We start from the raw sequence: 23,087 nt of genomic DNA on the forward strand, positions 1-23,087 counted from the left end.
TTGCTAATTTCCATTTTCCTTCCACTGTGGTCTGAGAAGCTGCATGGTATGATTCTAATTCTTTTGAATTTGCTGAGACTTGCTTTATGGCCTAGTATGTGGTCAATCCTAGAGAAGGTTCCATGCACTGCTGAGAAGAATGTAAATTCTTTAAATGTAGGATTTTTTTTTTTTTTTTTTTTTTTTACAGAGTGGACAGTGAGAGAGAGACAGAGAGAAAGGTCTTCCTTTTCCATTGGTTCACCCTCCAATGGCCACCGCAGCAGAGAGCTGGCCTGGAAGAGGGGCAACCGGGACAGATTCCGGTGCCCCGACCAGGACAGAACCTGGTGTGCCGGCGCCACAAGGCGGAGGATTAGCCTAGTGAGCTGTGGCACCGGCTTGTATACCTTAAAATTTAAAAAATGCTTTTCCCAGTGCAGTTTTTGATTTGTGAATGATTTATATTCTAGTTTGTAAATTGTATTCAATCAGCAAAATAAATACTATATAAGTATTTGTTTTGTTTATAGTAGGTGACAAGTGAGACTGTATATGACAGTACCTTAGAAAGTTTGTGGAAAGATGGAATAAAAGTAAGTTCAGGGGCTGGTGTTGTGCTGTAGTGGGTTAAGCTGCTGCCTACAACATGAACATCCCATATGAGCACTGTTTTAGTCCTGGCTGCTTCACTTGTGATCCAGCTCCCTGCTAATGCACCTGGGAAAGCAGTGCAAGATGGCTGAAACACTTGGGCCCCTGCCACTCATCGGAGACCCAGAGGAGTTCTAGGCTCCTGACCCCAGGCATTTAAGTCATTTAGGGGAGTAAACCAGTGGATGAAGATCTTGTTCACCGTTCTCTGTAACTCTTTGTTTCAAATAAATACATTTTTATAAAGAAAAAACATAAGTTATTTTACAGCAAAAAATTTGGGAAATCTGTACATAGTTTTTTCATAGTATGTATTTTCCATGAACATTTTGAAGGCCGTTTATGTGCTTGGATTTAAAAAAGTTTTTTTTACAGCAAAATAAATTTATCTTTTCATTCTTTTCATTCCATTTTTCACAAGTTTCTACAGTACTCTGATATATTCTATAGCAGACCTTTTACTTTACTAACTCATTTAGAATAGCATTGAATGTTATCTATATGCTCTTTGGATTGTACAGTTTCAAATATAAACATTTTGTTTTTAAATTTGAAATCACAAGTGCACATATATTCAAAATAAAAATAATCATAAATTACATGTATTTGTATTGAATGCAAGTCTCAGTATTTGTAATCTTCCTTATAAAAATACTTATGAATTAGTTTAGTTTAGGAATAGATACATTGATTTGAAAGAATTTGAGACCTATCACCTTGTAATTTTGCCTTTTCTATCTTGAAGATGTTATTTGCTCTCTGATATTACCCATCTTTAGCCTTATTTTCTTAGAAAGTCTTATTAGAAAATATGTAGTTATTTTTCAATTTTTATACTTCTTTTTAAACTGAAAATGTCATGTACTCTAAAGAAGGTTATTGTTTCACAAAGTAGAGAGTTTGTTTTATTTTCCTGTTTTGTGTTGTGTGGAATTGTTTACTTTTTGAAGTAATCCAGGTGCTGGCTTAGAGATTCTTACTCTGTCAGTTAAATGTGAATTCTAGTTTACTTTTCATCAAGTCAGGAAATTTGTTTTTCAGTATTATTGAAGGCTTTATTGTTAGTTAAAAGAGTTACTTGTATTTGGAAATGCCTTACAGACTTTGTATATAAGGTTGTTTCAATGATAATTATAATTTTAATAGTTTTTACTATAACATCTTATTATATAAGCTTTAATTTTTTTTTTTTTTCCAGAGAAAAAGATTTAGAACTCAGGGTTGCAGCTTCTGGAGCACAAGATCCTGAGAAATCGGTAAGGGTTCCTGGCATCTTCTAATGTTTAACCTTTAATTGAGATAAACCTCAAATGTTGTGGCAGATTGGGGCAATGTAATACAGAATGGATTGATTTGAAAAAATAAAAAAAATATAAAAAGAATAGATTGATTTGAACAGTGATAAATTGAATTTGTTTTTTGTATAAATAAACCTTTTTTTTTTTTAAGATTTTACTTATTTATTTGAGAGAGAGTTACAGAGAGGGCGAGACAGAGAGAAAAGTCTTCCATCTGCTGGTTCACTCCAGAAATGGCCATAATGGCTGGAGCTGAGCCAATCCGGAGCTAGGAACCGGGAGCTTCTTCTGGGTCTCCCATGTGGGTGCAGGGGCCCAAGAACTTGAGCCATCTTCCAGTGCTTTCCCAGGCCATAGCAGAGAGCTGGTTGGAAGAGGAGCAGCCAGGACATGAACCAGTGCCCAAATGGGATACCGGTGCTGCAGGCGGAGGCTTAGCCTACTATGCCACATTGCTGGACCCTGTAGTATAAATCTTTTTCCTATTATACCCCCAGGATGATTTTCCCGTTTTTCCTTGTGTATCATTTTTTCTTCATTTTAAATTCTTTCTGTTTTGTTCATATGTACTTTTCCAGGGGAAATTTATCACAGTTTAGTTTCCAATTGATACTAATACCTTTTTTTGAATATATTCTGTCTATTAACATTAGAATGGCTTTCAAAGAAACTGAAAACATTAATTCTAGTCTTTAAGCATTTTAGCAATTATTATTTAATGTAAAATTAGATAGTAATCTTTTTTTACTTTAATTTTGCAATTCTCATCATTAAGTGGAATGAATTATTCACATCATTGCAGTTAAGTAAGGAGGAGGTAACAATTCATTGCTTTTACCACAATGTAGTTATTCTGTAGTTGGATGTGTAGTATTAATTTACTAAGAAGTTTTTGTTTCATCCTTAAGTGATGAAGAGCATATTCAATTTTATTAAGAAGTTCATTCTTTAAAAAGAATACAGCAACTTAAAGTTACTTAATCATAGGCAACTTTTGATGTACTTATGCTAAGTACATCAGAAAATCCTGTGGGTTATCCATTTAAAAAAATTTAATACAATGCTACCATCACTTACTTCATGCTTCTGACTGCTGGTAGAATAAAACATTTACATTAACCAAACAAATCAATCCTGATAGGATAACTGTGGCAGGAAAAAAAATAGATTCCAAAGCTAAATATATTTTTTATTATACCTTTGATATATCATTTGTAATCAGAAATTCCCTTTTAAAACTTGAGCTTTTTAATGTAATATATTGGCATGTTAAATTTTAGAGTATGTGACAGTCTTTCTTACTTATCTTTGAATTGAAACTTCTTAAGAATGTCAAGTTGATTTATGAGGACAAATAAGTAATATTAAGAGAAAATAGTTGTACCATTACTTGGGGTTTTATTTTTAAGGTGAAAATCTTTGAAAAGGTCATAAAAATGATGTTCTGGGGGTAGGGATTACCAAACCATGACCTGTGGTCAAATCCAGTAGTTGCACGTTTCTGTAAATAAAGTTTTATTGTGGCACGGTGTCACTCATTTATATACATATGTCTATGGCTACGTTCGTGCTCCGGTTGAGTCAAGTAGTGGTAAAGAGGCTATATTGCCTGAAAAGGGTAATATATTTACTATTTGGACTTTTACTGACAACATTTGCTAACCCTGTTCTGTATACTTTGATACTAGAAGAGGCATTTGAATAGAGAAGTAGCATAGTGTTGTAGTATAACAGAATACCATATTTAAAATTAATATCTGCTGCTTTGCGTGATAATTTATGAATAATGAGGCCTTGCGTGATTTGTTTATTTCTTAGGGAATCTCAGTTACCTACTTATAAAGTAAGAATTAGTTTTAAAAAATTTTTTATAGCTGTGAAATCTTGTAACTCTAAGTGCCTGCTGGGATAAAAGGTCTTTTGAAGTCTTTTGTAACTTGAAATTCATGATTATATGTGACAAATAGATTTGTTTTCTTTATTTTAGCCTGATAGACTACAGCAGTTTAGTGTGGCACCAAGACACTTTGAAGAGATGATTCCTCCTGAAAGACCTAGAGTAGCTTTCCAGACACCTCTCCCTCCTTTATCTGCCCCATCTGTCCCACCCATCCCACCACTTCAGTCTGTTCCATCTCAAAATGAAGATTTATACAGTGGACTCAGCAGCACCCTTGGTGAAATGGTGCCTCCCAGGTGCATGTTTAAAATATTTTGTGTTTGGGAATTCGGTAAGGTATTTTTTTTTGTTTTATACTCAGAAGGATGTGCTAAAGCAGATGATATCTTTCAAATATTCTGTACAATTAGTAGTTTTATCATATAATTTCTCTGGAAATTGGCTTCACTGTTGTCTTTCTACACAGGAAATCTTTATAATGTTCTTTTTATTATTTAAAGATTTAGTATTTTGAGATTGAGTGTATCTTAAAACTTAGTTTTAGGTCATATCTACTTTTAGTGTCTTTTAATATGCAAAAACTAGACTTTTCTCAATTTTGTTATTTCCACTTGGCAAACATTGAATTCTTCCTTCAACATATACAGAAAAAGTTTCTAATGTTACTCTTCTATACATGCAATTATATTTTCACTCCTTTTTCCTTTAACTCTTTCTCTTTGATTACTTATGGGCTATGCAACTCAAATGCCTGTAATAAAAAGTATGGATGATTATAAAACCTGTAACTGAGGCATGGATGTAAAAATTTGAGTTCAACAGGAAATAAGCATCATGCTGTGGAAAATCGTATTAACATTGATACCTGTGCTATGCTTTGCTTCGTTGTAGGACATGAGCTAATTTTTGGCTCAGTTAAGGTGCTATTTATAGGAATGTATTTAAATTTACAGGTGTTTTGTTAACTTTTTTGAATGTTGACATTTCTGGGTTACATTTCCTTCCTGCAGAAGGATTTGTTCTTTTATTCACTACTAACAGATCATAGAATTGTATTTACTGTTATCTGGGGCTTTGTTTAATCTTACAACTTCCCAATTGGAAAGACTTCGAGGAATTTGCAATTACAGAGCATTGGATGGTGGTATTAGCTTTGGATTAGGTAGTTACTGAAGTGGTTGCATTTGCTGTCTGGAGTTTGGAAAAACCACACCTTTGTTGAACTTCAGTTTTCTAATTTGTAAAAAAGTGCAATAATTATATGTATTTTTATAATCAATTACAGAGTTAAGATTAAATCTTGTATAAATCTATAAAATTTATGATTTAGTGATGACAGATGCTCCCTGTTAAAACAGTCACTTTCCTTCTTTGTTGATACATCTTGGAAGTGAAGATTAAGGTTGCACACCTTAAATGACACGAAACGTGATAGAATATTCACTGCTAGAGAGAACTTTAATCCTGAGCACTTCAGAATTATTTTGAAGTATATGACAAGGAAAAATGTGTTGTTAAGATACACATAAAAGTGAAAATACTCTAGGGAGTCTTTTTCATCTAAACTTAAAAGGAATTCACCTTTGCCACTTTTTCCACTGGAAAATAATGCATTGGTGGAACTAGAGATGCTTTCTTATTAGTAATGAAATGTTGAAGTAGAGGCTTTCAGAAGTTTTAAATTTATGAAATACTGGAGATTTTATCAAAAATGTCAAACTGTTAATGTTGAAGTCATCTTAATATCACATTGTGATTGACTTCCTGTGAAAGAGCAATACATTTTTTCTATTTTTTGTAAAGATTTATTTTGCCTATTTGTAAGTCAGAGTTACAGAGAGGTAGAGACAGAGAGATCTTCCATCCCTGGTTCACTCCCCAGATGGCTGCAATGGCTGGGTCTGGGCCAGCCAGGAGCCGGGGGCTTCCTCTCAATCTCCCACTTGGGTGCAGGGGCCTAAGCACCTGGGTCATCCTCCACTGCTTACACAGGTGCATTAGTCAGGAGCTATACCGGAAATGGAGCAGCTTTGACTTGAACCATTGTCTATATAGGTTGCTGGATTTGCAGGCAGCAGCTTTACCTGTTAGGCCACAGCGCTGGCCCTAACAATGCATTGTATAATTTAAAAATACACCCTTTCCCCCAAACAGAACTGTGTGTAACCATGGGGTTTTGCAGCTGTGTGCCTTTGCTTGGATTGTTCTTCCTTTACCTGTGGCTAGCTCACTCTAGTAACATGGCTCAAACACTACCTGTCCTGGAAAACCTTCCTTCTGCTCTACTCCTCTCCCTTATGAGATTGAAATGTCAGTGCTCTGGTGTTCTATAGGACTCTGTTTCTGTTGTTTCATTTACTTGGCTCTAATTGTTTATTTCTGTTTTATTCCTGAAGGACAGACACCAGGCCCATCTTTGGTTGTTATTGACTCAGGTTATTGGTATTAATTGATTATTAATTGAAATTTTTGTCTTGCATCGGTATTGTACCTGAAATTGTGGATTTTTACTCTGTATTACTTGCTTTTTGAGTCATAAGTTTTGATGAGTGATTGGAGCAAGATAGTGGCTTTTTCAAAAGTAGGGGTTGTATTTTCAGTAATTTTTTATAGAAGAATAATACCTTGACTTTTAAAATTGCAGTAAAGTATGAGAAGAATTTTTCATTTTTCTTTTGATACAGGATTGCACCTCTGCCTCCACCTCCCCTAATACCACCTTTGGCTACTAACTACAGAACTCCTTATGATGATGCCTACTATTTTTATGGTGCCAGAAATACTTTGGATCCCAGTATTGCTTACTGTAAGTTATCTATAGGGTAAACATTTATTTTCAAGTGGTTTAATAAGAAAGATGGTTTTCTGTGCAAGTAAAAATACACAGAAAAGCACAACTTCAGTTAATTCAGGTATTTTTAAAATTAATGATATCAATCCCATTTTATTAACAATTTTTTATTTTCATTTTATTGGAGAGTGAGACAGAGCTCTCCTGTCATCTGGTTCACTTCCCAACTGCCTGAAATAGCCAGGCCTGGGCCAGGCCAAAGCCAACAGCCCAGAACTTTATCTGGATCTCCCATATGAATAGCAGAGACTCTCAAGTGCTTAAGCAATCATTTACTGCCTCCGGGATGTGCATTTACAGGAAGCTAGAATGGAAACAGAGTTGCTGGGACTTGAACCAGGAACTCTGATGTGTGATGGGAGCATCACAAGTTGTGACTTAAGCTGCTGCACCAAATGCTTGCCTCTAGTACCTATTTTAAAGCCTATTTATATTTATAATTATTTCTTTTTACATCTGGATTTAAAAATTAACTATTTTGTGTTTTCTTGCATTATTCTGTGCTAACTCCTAACCTGGGGTATATATTGATACTTTCCTTGAAGTAGTGGTTTTATTATTTACTTTTCCTTTAGGAATAAAGTGTTGTCAAATGGGTACTCTGAAATAGATTTTTTTTTGTCTTTTAAGATGGAGTACAGCCTGCAGCTTATGTTAGTGCTCCTGTCACCCGCCAAGTAGCACAACCTATTGTGTAAGTCCTTAGTTCAAAGAATTTTTCTGTTTTTTCTTTTTATTATTTTAACCATTTTTAGGTATTCTGTTCAGTAGTTTTTAATAAATTCATAATGTTGTACAACTGCCATCAGCGTACATCTCCAGAATTCTTTTCATCTTGTGAACCAAAGTTGTAGACATTAAATAGTAATATTGTAACACCCATTTTCCCTTCCCTTCATTCCTTAGGAACCACCATTTTATTGTCTGTCTTGGTCTTTTGTTTTTTGTTTTTATTTTTATTATTTTTAAGATTTTTATTTATTTGCATGTCATAGTTTTACACACACACACACATACACACAGAGGGAGGAAGGGAGGGAGGGAGGGAGGTCTCTCTGTCTTCCTTCCGCTGGTTCACTCCCCAATTGGCTACAACGGCTGGAGCTGCACTGATCCGGAGCCAGGAGCTTCCTCCGGGTCTCCCACATGGGTGCAGAGGACTGAGGACTTGGGCCGTCTTCTACTGCTTTCCCAGGTCATAGCAGAGAGCTGGCTAGGAGCAGCTGGAACTCGAACTGGCACCCATATGGGATGCCAGCACTGCAGGTGGTAGCTTTACCCGCTATACCATAGTGCCAGCCAGCCCCTGTTTATTTGTTTTTGTCTTTAGATAATTAATTAGTTGTTAATCAAATAGTTTGAGAGAGAGAGAATTCTCATCTGTAACTCATTCCCCAAATGTCTACAGTGTTTGATACTGGGCCATTCTGAAGTTGGGAATGGGATCAAGCTGTCTTTTATGTGAGTTGCAGAGATCCAGCCACTTGGACCATCACCTGCTGCCTACCAGGGTATGCATTAAAAGGAAGCAGGGGGGCTGGCGCCATGATGCAGTAGGCTGCACTAATACTCTGCCTGCGGCGCCCCCATCCCGTATGGGCACTGGTTCTAGTCCCGGTTGCTCCTCTTCCAATCCAGCTCTCTGCTGTGGCCTGGGAAGGTAGTAGAGGATGGCCCAGGTTCTTGGGCCTCTGTACCCACATGGGAGACCAGGAAGAAGCACCTGGCTCCTGGCTTTGGATTGGCGCAGCTCCGGCTGTTGCGGCCATCTAGGGAGTGCACCAGCGGAGGGAAGACCTTTCCCTCTGTCTCTCTCTCTGTCTAATTCTACCTGTTAAATAAATAAATAAAATCTTAAAAAAAAAAAAAAAAAAGGAAGCAGAAATGGAGGCAGAGCCAAGGCTTGTACACAGGTAGTCTGATCTGGGACAGGGCCTCTTAACTGCTAAGCCAAACACTTTCCCCTGACTTAGTCCTTTGGAGTAGTCCAAGTACCACATATGTGGAAAATTATGTAATATTTGTCTTTTTGTGACTGGCTTATTTCACTTAATATCCTCAGGGTTCATCCATATTGTACCATATGTTCAAATTTCCTTCCTTTAAGGCTGAATAATAACACATCATGTGTGTGTGTTTTATTTTTTCCTTATTCATTCATCCATCAGTGTACACTCGAGTTACTTTTATGTTTTTAGTTACTGCAATAATGCTGTTGTGAATCTTGAGTGCACAAATATTTCTTTGAGATCTAATTTTAAGGATTGTGGTGTTATATGATAATTCTTATTTAGTTTTATGAGGATCTGCCATACTGTCTTCCATAATAGTTGTAACATTTCTGCATTCCCAGCAACAGCATAGAGGATCCAGTTTTCTTCCACATTATTGCCACACTTGTTATTTTCTATTTTTTTTGATACTAGTAATCCTAATGGGCATATAAGGTGATATCTCTTGATGTTTTTGACTTGCATTTCCCCAATAATTAGTGATGTTGGGCATCCTTTCATGTGCTTATTGGCCATTTATATATCTTTGGTGATATATGTATTCCAGTAACTTGTCCATTTTTGAATTGGTATGTTTGTGTTTTATTGTTGAATTTCATTTAGGTTTTCTCAATATATTCTGGATATTTTATGATACCTTATCAGATAAAGGATTTGAAAATATTTTCTGTGATTTTGTCAATCACCTTTTTACTCTGTTGTCTTTTGATGCACAGAAGTTTTAAAATTTTCATGGAGTCCATTTTATCTTTTTTTGACTCATGCCTTTGGTGTAATATCCAAGAAATAATTGACAAATCTAATATTTTGAAACTTTCGCCCTATGTTTGGTTTTGAGTTATATAGATTTAGGTCTTCCTTGAGTTCTTTGATTAATTTTGGTTTACTTTTTCTATGTGGTGTTTGGTAAGGTGTTAGGTTTGCTTCATTATTTTTCCCAGCACCATTTGATAAAAGCACTGTCCTTTTTCCAGTGAATTTTTTTGGCATCCTTGTTAAAAATCATTTGACCATATATACAAGGTTTGTTTCTGGGTTCTTTGTTCTGTTCTTTCTGGTTATATGTCTGTCTTTATCCCATTACCACATTGTTTTGAATACTGTAGCTTTGCAGGTTTTGAAATCAGAAAATATAGGTCCTCCAGATTTATTCTTTTTCAATACAGTTTTGGCTATTAGTCGCCTCTTGAAATTCCATATGAATTTTAGGCTCAGTTTTTCTATTTCTGTAAAGCAATTAGTTTGCATTCTGATAAGAATTACATTTAATTTGTCGAGTTGGGATTGTACTGACATTTTAACAACATTGTCTTCTAAATCTGTGAGTATAGGCTGTGTTTTCATTGGTTTATGTTTTCTTTAATTTCTTTCAGCAGTGTTTTGTTTTCTTTGTAGATGTCTTCCTTCTTTGGTTAATTGGCAAGTATTTTATTCCTTTTGATGGTATTGTAAATGGAATTGTTTTCATAATTTCTTTTTTAAGATTTTATTTAATTGAGAGGTAGAGTTACAGACAGAGGGATAAACAGAGAGAACAGTTTTCTATCTGCTGGTTCACTCCTTAAATGGCTGCAATGGCCAGAGCTGATCTGATCCAAAGCCAGGAGCTTCTTCGGGGTTTCCTATATGAGTGCAGGGGCCCAAGCGCTTGGGCCATCTTCCAGTGCTTTCCCAGGCCATAGCAGCGAGCTGGATTGGAAGCAGATCTGCAGAGACTAGAACCAGCACACATATGGGATGCCAGCACTGCAGGTGGAGGATTAACCTGTGTTACAACACTGATCCCTTTTTCATAATTTCTTTACAAATAGTTCATTGTCAGTTTATAGAAATGCAACTGATTTTTGTGTGTTGACTTGTATCCTGCTGCTTTGCTGAATTCATTTGTTATTTCCAGCAGGTTTTTGTTTGTGTAAGATCCTATCATCTATGAACAGAGATAATTTCACTTCTCCCTTTCCAATTTGAGTGATTTTTATTTCTTTTTCTTAGTAAGTTAATCTGGGTAGAACTCCCAGTACTCTGTTGAATAGAAATGGTAAAAATGGGCACCCTTGCTATACTCCTTTAATGAGAGAAAAAGCTTAAGTGTTGTTTGCTGTGGAATTTTAATATAATGCTTTTTTTTGTATTGTTTTGCTGTGTTAATGTAGTTTCCTTCTATCCCTAGTTTGTTGAGTTTTTTTTTTTTTTTTTTTTTTTTTTAAAGATTTATCTATTTATTTGAAAGTCAGAGAGAGAGGGAGAAACACAGATCATCCATCTGCTGGTTTATTCCTCAGATGGCCACAATGGCCAGGGTTGGTGCAGGCCAAAACCATGAAGCCAGGAGTTTCTTCTAAGTCTCCTATGTGGGTAGCAGGGACCCAAACACTTGGACCATCTTCCGCTGCTCTCCCAGGACATTAGCAGGGAGCTGGATGGGAAGTAGAGCAACTGTGACACAAACTGGTGCCCATATGGAATGCCAGCATTTCAGGTAGCGACTTCCCACTAATGCTACAACTCCAGCTCCAGTGTTTTTTGTTTTTAATTGTGAAAGGATGTTGAGTTTTTTCAAGTGCTTTTCTGTGTCATTTGTGATGCTTTTGTGTTTTAATCCTTTATTCTATTAATGGCGTACATTGATCAGTTTTTTTATGTTGAACCATCCTTGTATCTGGGAAGAAATGCACCTTCTTCATGATATATAATCATTTTAATATGCTGCTGAATTTAGTTTGCTGTTTTGTTGAAGAGTTTTACATTGATTTTTTAAAGAACATTATTTTGTTCTAAAGTTTTCTTGTAGTGTTTTTGGTTTTGGCAATACTGGCCTCTGAGAATGAGTTCAGAAAGGGTTCTCTTCTGTTTTTTTTGGAAAAGTTTAAAAATAGTTGTTAGGTTTTCTTTAAGTGTTTGGTAGAGGGGTCGGTGTTGTGGCATAGTGAATGCTCTAGAAAATCCATCAGGTCTAGGACTTTTGTTTCTTGGGAGATCTTTGATTCCTGATTTTCTCTTTTTGGCAGATGTTGTCATGCAAGTGTTGGTAGTTTTCTGTTACAGTTCTCTTAATTTTGTAAGATTAATAATGATAGGCCTCTTTTATTTCTGATTAATGGAAGACTAATAGTCTTTTCTTGGTTGGTTTAGCCAAACATTTATCAATATTACTGACCTTTTCTAAGAATTAACTCTTGATTTTACTGTTTATTTTTTTTTTTCCTTTGGTGGTGGTAGTTTCCATTTCATTGATTTCTGCTTTCATCTTTTTAACTTCCTTCCTTTCTGCTTACTTGGAGGTCACAGGGTTGGTTGAGTACTCTGCCTCCCATTAGTACTCCAAGCCGGACTCAAAGTCCTGTATCATTTTGTTGTTGTTGTTGTTTGCTTTGTTTTAAAGATTTTATTTATTTGAGACTTTGAGTTACAGGGGTTGGTGATCACAGAAAGTTCTTCCATCAGCTGGTTCACTCCCCAAATGGCTGCAATGGCCATAGCTGTGCTGATCTGAAGCCAGGAGATTCTTCGGGGTCTCCCATGTGGGTGCAAGGGCTCAAGGATTTGGATGATCTTCCTCTGCTTTCCCAGGCATTTCAGCAGGGAGCTAGACTGAAAGTGGAACAGCCGAGATTTGAACTGGCGCCCACATGGGATGCTGGCACTGCAGGCAGCAGCTTTACCTGCTATGTTATAGCACCGGCCCCCAAATTTATTTCTTTTAATCAAATTTGATATAATTCTATTGCAGTTGCAGAACATACTTGTGTGATCAGAGTTCTTTTGAATTTGTTGAAGGTTATTTTATGGCCTAATCTACATTTTGTTCCATATGCACTTGAGAAGGCATATTGTTCTGTTGTTGAGTGTATTATTCTATTGGTATCTCTCAGTTCTAGCTGTTTAAAGTGTTGTTTATTTCTTTTATTTCCTAGTTGGTTAGTTCTGTAATTAGAATTAAAGTTTTTTTTAAAGATTTATTTATTTATTTGAAAGAGTTACACACAGAGAGAAGGCGAGGCAGAGAGAGAGAGAGTTTGTTCTTCCATCCACTGATTCACTCCCCGAATGGCCACAATGGTTGGAGCTTCACCAATCTGGAGCCAGGAGCTTCCTCTGGGTCTCTCACATGGGTGCAGGGGCCCAAGGACTTGGGCCATCTTCTGCTTTTTCAGGCCACAGCAGAGAGCTGGATTGGAAGTGGAGCAGCTAGGTCTCGAACTGGCATCCATATGGGATGCTGGTGCTTCAGGCCAGAGCATGAACCCACTGCACCGCAGTGCCAGCCCCCAGAAGTAAGGTATTGAAATCTCCAACTATTATTTTAATCTCAGGTTTTGCTTCCTTAATTGTAGGACTCTGTTATTAGATGTGTGATTTTTTTTTAAACTGATTTATTTATTTATTTGAAAGGTAGAGTGAGTGACAGAGTAGGAAAGGGAGATAGATTGATCTTCCATATTGTTTACTCCCAAAATGGCCATAACAGCTGATCTGGGCCAGAATGAAGCCAGGGGCCAGGAACTTCATCCTAGTGTCCCACATGGGTGGTAGGGACTCAAGTACTTGGCCATCTTTGGCTGCCTTCCAGGTGCATTACCAGGAAGCTGGATCAGAAGCAGAGCAGCTGGGATTTGCTCCAACACTATGATATGGGGCACACAAACAAGGGCAAAATGCCAAAATGCTCTCCTGCACAAATGTTTATAATTGTTATATCTTAGTGCTGTTGTGATTCTTTTCTGTTTAAAAGATCCTTTTGGAGTGGGCATTTGATGCAGTGGTTACAATGCTGCTTGGGATGCTCATGTTTCATTTTAGAGGGCCTGAGTTCAAGTTCCAACTCTGCCTGATTTCAGTTTTTTTGTTTTGTTTTTAAGAATTATATATTTGTTTGAAAGGCAGAGTTTACAGAGAGATAAGGAGAGATGGAGAGAGACGTCTTCTATCTGCTGGTTCGCTCCCCTAAAGGCCACAATGGCCAGGGCTGGCCTAGGCCAAAGTCAAGAACTAGGGTTTCTCATGGGTGGCAGGGCCCAAGCACTTGAGCCATTTTCTGCTGGACTAGAACCCAGCGCCCATATGGGATGCTGGTTCCACAGGTGGAGGATTAACCAAGTGAGCCATGGCGCTGGCTCCCTACAGTTACTATCAAATGTTCTTTCATTTCAGTGTGAATAGCTCTTTGTAATATTTCTTACAGAACAGAATTGGTAGTGATGACTTTAATGTTTTAGTAATAATGTCTTAATTTCATTTTCATTTTTGAAGGATAATTTTGGTTGATATAGTACTATATTAGTTGACATTTTATTAAAAATTTTTTGTTAGGCAGAGACAGAGAGCTTCCACCTGTTGGCTGACTCTCCAAATGTCTGCAATGGTTGGGTTGAAGCCAGGAATTGGAATGCAATTCAAATCTCCCATTTGGGTGGCAGAAACTCGATTGAGCCATCATCACTGCTTCCCAGGATCTGCATTAACAGGGAGTCCATAGCCAGAGCTGGGAATCAGACCCAGCTGCTCAGTGTTGGGCACAGGTATCTTCTAGGCTCAGAGCTCAGTGCCCAGTGCCCTCTGCATGGTGGCATTCCTTCCCCCCCCCCCCCCAGTACTTTTAATATATCCTACCACTGACTTGTAGCCTGCTTTCATAGTTTCTGATATGCTGTTAATCTCATTGAGGAGTCTGTGTATATGATGAGTGATTATTCTCTTGCTGCTTTTAAGATTTTGTTCTTGTCTTTGTCTTTCACAGTTTGGCTGTGATGTGTGTAGGTATGAATTCTTTGAGCTTTTCTGACTTGGAGTTTGATAACTTGTTTAATGTATAATATTCTTTATCATGTTTGAGAAATTTCTCTCCATGATTTTTTTCAAATATTGTTTACATCCCTTTATATTTCATGAGACTGTCCTTTTGTATATATTGATATATTTGATGGTGTCCCAGGGGATCTCTCAGGCTATGATCACTCAATTTACATGTATTCAAGTTCACTGCTGCCTGCTCAGGTGTGTGCCCTTGAGCCTCCCTGGAGAATCTAATCCAACCCAATCATCTCTTTTCTCTTCTTTCTTTTTAAAAGATTTATTTATTTATCTGAAAGGACGACTGACACAGAGGGAGAGAGAGAGACAGGTATCCTCCTGCTGGTTCACTCTTTAAATGTCTGCAGTGGCCGAGGCTAGTCCAGGCTGAGGCTGACAGCCCAGAGCTCCAACCAGGTCTTGCTTGTGGGTGGCAGGTACCCATATACTTGTGCCATATTCTGCTTCCTTTCCAGGCACTTTAGTAGGGACTGGATTAAACAGAGCAGCTGGGATTTGAACCACTGCTCTCATATGGGATTCAGCATTGTAGGCAATGGTTTTGTTCTCTATGCCAGAACACTAGCCCATTGCTTTCAGTTGTTATACTCTTTGTTCCTATTTGATTCCTTCCCTTCCCTACCTTCCTCATTTCCCCTTCCTCTCTCCCCCTCTATTTCTTAATCCTTTTTCCTACCTCCTCCTCCATTTCTCATCTTCTTCCCCTACTCCTCTTCCTTTCCTCTTCTGCCCTTCTCCTCCTGCACTTAGAACTTAGGCACAAGAACTCTAGAACTGGGCCTTGCGATGCAGAAAAAGAACAATTTATTCTAAATTAGAATGACTCTGGAATGTGGGATGATTAGATATAGTAGAGCGTATCAATTAAGAGTATGGAATTTGCAGCCAGATTGCCTTGATTTGAATCCTGTTGTTACAGCTCATTATCTTGAAGCAGATTTCTTAACTTCTATTCCTTAACCTGTTAATAGGGCTAGTAGTATCAACGCAAAGGATTCTTAAGAGGATTGAATGAATTAAAATTTGTAAAATGTCTGTGACAGTGTCTGATAAATACTAAGAGCTAATTGGTTTTAGATATATCAATATTATAATAAAATTAGCTACTGTAGTAGACCTTGTTAACAAAATAAAGAAGAAAACTTACATGATCATGTCAATAGAGAAAAACCATTAGTAAAACTTAGTGTCCATTAGTACTTAAAAACTTAAACAGAAAAATTAGAAGAGAAGAATTAAAAAGTAATTTAAAAGTAATTTATACTGTCTAGTTAACTGAAACAGTATAAATGTGAAGAACCTACATTGTATATTTGTGTAATAGTGATACATTTAAACATTCTTTTTGAGAGTTTTCTTACTGTTACTACTTTTTTTGGGGGGGAACCAATGGTTTCAGCAAAGCTGAAAATAGTAAGAAATGAAGGAAGATAGGTACAAGTATTAAAAAGGAAGAGGAAATAAATTAATACAGTTTCAAAAGAACATTAGATAATGGAATTATCTAAAGATAATGGAATTAAGGAGAGAGTTCCAGTAGAGTTACTAAATAAGAAAAAAATTAATACATAAAAAGCAGTTACAGGAAATGGCAACCTCTTAAAAAATCTTAAACTTACCATATAATTCTGAAATTCTACTTCGAGTCATCAAGGTAAATAAAAATAACCATACACACAGACTGCATGTGGATGTTCATAGCATTATTCATGATAGCCAGAAAGTGAAGACAATTTAAATGTTCATCAGTTAGTGAATGGATAAATTATACATTTTTCAGCATTAAAAAAGAGTGAATTACAGAACCAATATGGGTGAACTTCAAAAGTATTATACTAAGTGAACAAATCAATCTATACTATGTGGTTCTGTTTTTATAAAATGTCCAGAAAGAGCAAATCTATAGAGACAGAAAGCAAGTTACTTAGTGATTGCTTGGGGATACGATAAGAGTGGGGATTGGTTGTAAATGTGTATAAGGGGTGTATTTTTTGAGTTATGGAAATGGTTCAAAACTAGATTATAGTGATGATTGTTCAATTCTATCAATTTAGTAAAAATAACTGAATTGTATACTTAATACCCTATCATTTCCTACTTTACTCCTGTCCTGATCTGACTGTATATACGTCCTTCAACCCTATTTTCATTGGATCAGGAAGGAGTTGATAAATATAGGACAAAAAACTTGTGAGAAAGGAGTAGAAGGCAGGAAGGATAATGAGTAAAATAGAAGCTGAGAAAATCTGTTTACCAGTATATTTTGAGAGATTGAGTTTACTCAGATAAACCATCTCAGTCTTCTTTATTCATTCACACATAAAGAGTGCCCTTGTTCTGAAAAATTATAGTGTCGAGTGGGAACAATTTGCTCTTGTTCTCCTTATCTTCCCCTTTGCCCACTCATCATTCACTGTGACAGTGTAGGGCAAACATATTTGTTTAGCCTAATAAAAGATTAAAAATGAATTGGGTAAGTTAGATGCACAAAACAAGCTCATTGTTTAAGGTGATGATGATGTATTTGGAAGTACGATGGCCATTTGTAGTTTCTTTTTATGATTTCTTTATTAATATTTGAGTTTATTCTATAATTTGCATTTTAAAAATGTATTATTTTCTCCAAAGTGGATACATTCCTGCACTTAAATGTGTAGAACTTAAGAAACAACACTTTATTGTGTATGATTTCTGTAACATCAACATGTTTAAAAATTTTGTTTTTGATGAGTTTTTCAACAGTTTTTATTTTATTTGCAGCAATCAGACTTTTTATTGTAATTACATTGTTTTACTTTTGAAATGGCTAGGAAGTTGTTAAATCATTATTTGGTGTTACTTGAGTAGTGACATACTTCAGTGTGTTATTTCTATATATTCAGAAAAGTATCTAAGTCATGTATCTATTGCTTGATGAATTATATAGTGTTTTCACTTTTCTGCAACTGCCATGTAGGTCAAGAAATAGATCCAGTGAACTTGATAGTTCCATGGATTGTCAAAGCAAAGGTAGGAGGGAGAACTTAGGAAGGGGTCACTTACTTTAAGCATTCTTCTTTGAAATATAGAGAAATACCCTTCTCTATTTCTAAATGCGTTTATATGTCATGAATGTAGCCTTTTCTTAAACTTTGTTATTTCTTAATAATAGATGAATTCACATTTAATTGTGTATTTGATGCAGGAATGCAATTGGACAGAATGAACTGAAAGTTACAAGTGATAGAACAGTAAATTCAGGATTGTTTTTTGAAGATAAACCAAAACCTTCCCGACAGTCTCTTCAGTCTTACCAAGAAGCTTTGCAGCAGCAGGTATCCATCTGTTCACTTATTTGTTTGATATTAAACATTTTGTGTGTTAGCGTGGTGGTCCCTTAGACATCACAGTGTGACAGGGAAGGGAAAAAGAAAGCACAGTCAGTTGTAACTCAGTATGACACGTTTTGAGGTGGTTATACTGGAATGCTGTTGGAAGCATGGGATAGGAAGACTAATTTCCTTTAGCAGTTGGAGGGCTTCACATGGTAGTTTATATTTGAGTTGTATGTTATATAATGAATAGGTTACACATTCCTGTTCTCTCCAGAGAATAGAATTGGTATAGGGGAAGAGGTGAAAGATAGTGATGGAAGAATGTGAAGGACTAGCTGTTACAGTTCTTTCAATTTCATCCTGTTACAGACAGCCGTAGGAAAGAGATTTTTAAGCCAAGTAAAGAGTAAAAAGATTGGTTGATGTGAACAAATTGACCTGTTAGGAAGATAACTGGTTGTGATATGTATAATTGGCAAAGAAATGTGGCAGGTAAATCTTACAGTGAACTATTGAAATAGTCTAACTAGGAGGCAATGAAGCTCTGAACCAGATGGGAAAATGTGGAAGCCATCAAGACACAATTGTGAGGTTTCATTAACAAGACTTGGATATAGGGAAAGATACAGAACTAGGGACTTGAAGATGATTCTCAGTATTCTAATCAAAGAGAATAATGAGGCTGTAAACCAAGATAGGAAATAGAGGAAGAATAACATGATAGGAGAGTGTATAATTATAGTTCTGTGTAGTTTGTAGTATTTTGAATAGTGTTTACTTAAGAGTATCTGCATCAAATGCAGAGGTTTTGGGGGAATTCCCTTATCTGCAAGAGGGCCCTGGACTCTTGGTGTAGTTATATATTTAACTGGAGTACTTTTCTGTAAAGTTGTACTTGGATTTTTTTTAAAGTATTTTCATTCAACTTTTACATTGCAACCTTCTTGAAAGATAGCATTATCAACTCTTTAGAAAAATGTTAGGATTCTATATGTGAAAGACTGAATTTTGAATTCACAATCTGTTTATGAATGAGAATATTGATACAACTGACAAAACTAGGTTTTCGAAATTGGAAAGTCTGTTTTCTGTATATGGTGATTTCTTTGGCCACGCTGGAGTGAAATCTTGCCTATATTTACTATGTATATGGTTAAGACTGTAAAAGTGAATTTCTAAAATGTAGATACATGTTCACTGTTCATATGTCTCTAACAATCATATGCTTATTAGTGATTTCAAGAATATATTTTATGTACAGTCATTTAGCTGTATTTTAGTAGGCTATTATTCTTCAAAGAACTTTGAATCTTCAATTTGGAGAACAGAGTTTGCCTAGGGATAGAAGGTCTGGTGAGGTAGGAAGTAGACTTTGTGACTGAGCAGTTCTCATGAAAGGATAGATAGAAGAGTAAAGTAGGGAAATCCTAATGTTCTGATGGAACCAGCGTAGTTAGGGAGGGAATGGCTCTGATATAAGCTGGGGATATGAAGGAGGAGTAAGTTGAGTCTCAAGTGAAGTTAGTAGCTAGAAAGGCCTTTGGTGGCATGATACGGGGTCCAGTAGCTATATATTTCAGCTATCTAAGTGTTTTTAAATTAGGTTTTTACCTATATTAGTAATTTTAGACTTTGTAGTGAAGTGTACTAAAAAAAAACTCTAGTTTTTTGTTTCTAACAGGAAAAATCAAATTACATCTGATATTACTAACCTCTTGTTTCAGAGTGCTTGTCAGCATTTACTTTAAATATATCTTATGTTATTAAGATTCGGGAAAGGGAAGAAAGGAGGAAGAAAGAACGTGAAGAGAAAGAAGAATATGAAGCTAAATTAGAAGCAGAAATGAGAAGTTACAACCCCTGGGGAAAAGGTGGAGGTGGAGCTCCTCTCAGGGATGCAAGAGGAAATCTGATAAGTATGTTATTTCTACTGATTGATGTTTTAAAAATAACTATTATTTTAAATTTTAAAAAATGAGATTAAAAGAAGTGGGAGTCAGAAACTATAAAACAGGCTCTCCTTTTATGTAGATTAATACAAAAGAAATATTTTGATAACATATTAAGAGGTTAAAAAGCCTTTCTTCACAATATTATTCGCTTATTTTTATTACAAGTTTTCTCTCATCTGATGAGGATAATGCAACTGTGGGGAAAAGCTCATGTTATTTGATGTCTGCCCAAGCACTCAGAATAGTTTATTTTCTAATAAAAATAGTAAAATTCAGTAAGAGAAATTTTCCTTTTCATAAACTCATGAGGCATCTTAAAAATAAATGATTTTGGAAAGTTGTAGGAAAGGAACTTGTCTTTAATTCATTTATTACATCTGATATTACTAACCTGCTTAATTATATATTTATTTATGTATTTATATATATTAATATACCTGCTTAATGTAAACTCCTTTGAAAAGTAGACTTGATCTCAAACATTTTAGTGGGTTGTGGAAGAATTTTCATTGATCTTTCACTTAGGTGCTCTGATAAATTTTAGATCTAGTTATCACATACTATAAAAGTCTTTATGTAACTAGTTAAATATATAGATGATTTCCAGTTGAATGACAGTTTTACTTGAGTTTATGATAGTGTGAACGCAAAATGTATTTAGTCGAAACCCAATTTCAAAATTTTGAATTTTGATCTTTTCCTGAGCTGTCAGTATACAGTACTGCACTCTCTCCTGATGCTGGAGGTAACAATGGTGGACTCCTAGTCAGTCACATGGTCATGAGGGTAAACAACTGCTACTCAGTAGTGTGTTTCCTGTGTTGTTAAATTCTGATGTTCAGTAGGTTAGGAGGATTAAATGTGTTTTCAACTTAAGATGAAACTCATAAATTGAGGAGCATCTGTTTTAGGATAGTTTCTGCTTAGCTTTTAGTTAAACAAAAAGTAATGTAAAAAAACAGGTTTTGAAAATCACTTAATTAGAAATGAGAAATAAAACATAATAGAAAAATACCCGTTGAAATGGTAAAAATGTAGATTTACATGTTGCTCTTTAGGTGTTATTTGTTGTAGGGATAGGTGAATGATGAATTCTGAAAATTGTTTTGATACTGAGTTATTAGAGCACATATATATTATATCTTTGTTAAATACATGCTATTAAAGCTATATTTGAATTCTACTTAATAACTCTTTTTCTTCCCAAAAGATTTGTTCCTTTCATATCTTCACTTGTTGAATACTTTCCTCACAGTTTTGGAAGATTGGAACTCTTGTTAGCTTTTTTAATATATAAGATGATTTTGGGTGATGCACAGATGAACATTCCTTATTTTACTATTTTTTTTTAAAATCTTTTTTTTTTTTTTTTTTTTTTGACAGGCAGAGTTAGACAGTGAAAGAGAGACAGACAGAGAGAAAGGTCTTCTTTCTGTTGGTTCACCCCCAAAATGGCCGCTACGGCTGGCGAGCTGTGCCGATCTGAAGCCAGGAGCCAGGTGCTTCCTCCTGGTCTCCCATGCAGGTGCAAGGCCCAAGGACCTGGGCCATCCTCCGCTGCCCTCCCAGGCCACAGCAAAGAGCTGGACTGGAAGAGGAGCAACGGGGACAGAATCCGGCGCCCCAACCGGGACTAGAACCCAGGGTGCCGGCGCCACAGGTGGAGGATTAGCCAAGTGAGCCGCGGCGCCGGCCAAAAATCTGTTTTTTGAGAGGTAGAGAGACAACATACAAACAGAGAGGGAGAGAGGAAGGGAGAGAGATAGAGACAAAGAGACATCTGCTGGATCACTCCAAATGCCTCGGATTGGATACTGGATCCAGGTCTCCCATGTGAATGGCAGGTACCCAACTATTTGAGCTGTCACATGCCCCCTGGGGTGCACATTAGCAGGTACATATTAACAGGAAGCAAGTAGCTTCTTAACTCCTAGGCCAAACATTCCCAAACCCCATTTCTTTTTAATGAAAAACTATTATATTAAATGTATTATTAATGCATGCATTTGATATAAAGTATTATAACAGAGAACCCCAGATTCTCAGAGACTTAAGGCAGTGTAAGTCTGCTTCTCTCTTATGCCACATTTTCTGCTGTTGGTGGGTTTTGTCCTCCAAGAGGTGAGTCCATTGTGAATTCCTTTACTTACAGCTTTACACAGATAGCATCTAGGGATTGGTAAGAATTTTGCTGGGGGCTGCTCTTGAAGTGGAGGGATATTACTTTGTCTTTATCCCATTGTTCAGACTAGTTGTAGGATTCTAGCATAATGCTTTCAAGGTTAGGAAATTTCTTTATGCCTAGGAGGAGGACATAGGGATTGAAACATTTAGCCAATCTTTGCTATAAATTTAAATTTTAAATGGGTAGAAATACCGTGGTTACTGTGAAAGAGATGCTTAACTGACTAAAGCATTGCAAAACATTGGTAGCAATTTCCTAGAATTTTCCAGGCTGCCTCTAATATTATTTCTGGTTCAAATAATACACTTATCAGAGTTCTGTGTGCATATAATTGAGTAAGATAAGTATGAGTCACTGAATTATAAAGCATTGTTTTAGAATTGCTTGACCCAGTGAGAATGGAGAAAACTTTTCTGAAATTTCCATTTTTAGTAATAGCATTTAATTTGCTTATTTAATACTACAATAGGAAATAATTCTTTTAAATGTTATTTACAAATCAGCTTATTACTTAAAGAATATCAGTTTGTTTTATTTGTGGCTGTTAAATTTTGGTGAATAAAGGAACTTTTTTATTAAATTTGTGATGTATAAAGAGCAGTGTGATAACCAAGATTAGAACTTCTCTGCTTTATCTTGGCTAACTTTATTTTTTATCTTATTTTACTTTTTTAATGATTATTTATTTGAAAGACAGTCCCAGAAAGAGAGGGAGATAAACACACACACACAGATCAAGAGATTGTCTGTCTTCTGACTGGACCAGGTTGAAGCCAGGAGCTTCATTCGGGTCTCCCACATAGGTGCAGGATCAAGCAATTGGCCATCATCCGTTGATTTCCTGGGTGCATTAGTAGGGAGCTGGATTGGAAGTGGGACAGCTGGGACACAAGTCAGTGCCCATATGGCATGCCAGCATCATAGGCAGTAGCGTAACCCACCATGCTACAATGCTGGCCCCAATCTTGACAGACTTTAATTCTGCTACTTGCTTTTCTGATTACTACTATTCCCTTTGATCTTTTATTCCAAAGCAACTGAAGAAATGGAAGCTTCATCCTTGTCTTAGCTTTCAGACTCTATGGCATCCAAGTCCTCTAAGCAGCACTTAAAATTGTGCTTCCTTAAAAT

General features: G+C 36.3%; 1 protein-coding gene across 50 annotated transcripts in view; it reads left to right on the forward strand.

Annotated features, from left to right (window-relative positions):
• The window catches only part of CSPP1 (centrosome and spindle pole associated protein 1), a 140,637-nt gene that overhangs the window by 66,020 nt on the left and 51,530 nt on the right, over nucleotides 1-23,087 (forward strand). For all 50 annotated transcript variants that reach the window (XR_016236506.1, XR_011389120.2, XR_016236507.1 and 47 more), the window contains 6 exons: nucleotides 1,832-1,889; nucleotides 3,919-4,127; nucleotides 6,516-6,637; nucleotides 7,313-7,376; nucleotides 17,690-17,819; nucleotides 19,588-19,735. Coding sequence is in view for 45 of the 50 variants with exons in the window: in XM_089336318.1 (XP_089192444.1) it covers nucleotides 1,832-1,889; nucleotides 3,919-4,127; nucleotides 6,516-6,637; nucleotides 7,313-7,376; nucleotides 17,690-17,819; nucleotides 19,588-19,735 (731 nt within the window). In the remaining 5 variants the exon portion in view is untranslated. The remainder of the gene's footprint in view (nucleotides 1-1,831; nucleotides 1,890-3,918; nucleotides 4,128-6,515; nucleotides 6,638-7,312; nucleotides 7,377-17,689; nucleotides 17,820-19,587; nucleotides 19,736-23,087) is intronic.

This window comes from Oryctolagus cuniculus, chromosome 6, assembly GCF_051225735.1.
Source record: "Oryctolagus cuniculus isolate XC-2025 breed Fujian yellow rabbit chromosome 6, ASM5122573v1, whole genome shotgun sequence".
In the NCBI taxonomy this organism is placed as follows: Eukaryota; Metazoa; Chordata; class Mammalia; order Lagomorpha; family Leporidae; genus Oryctolagus; species Oryctolagus cuniculus.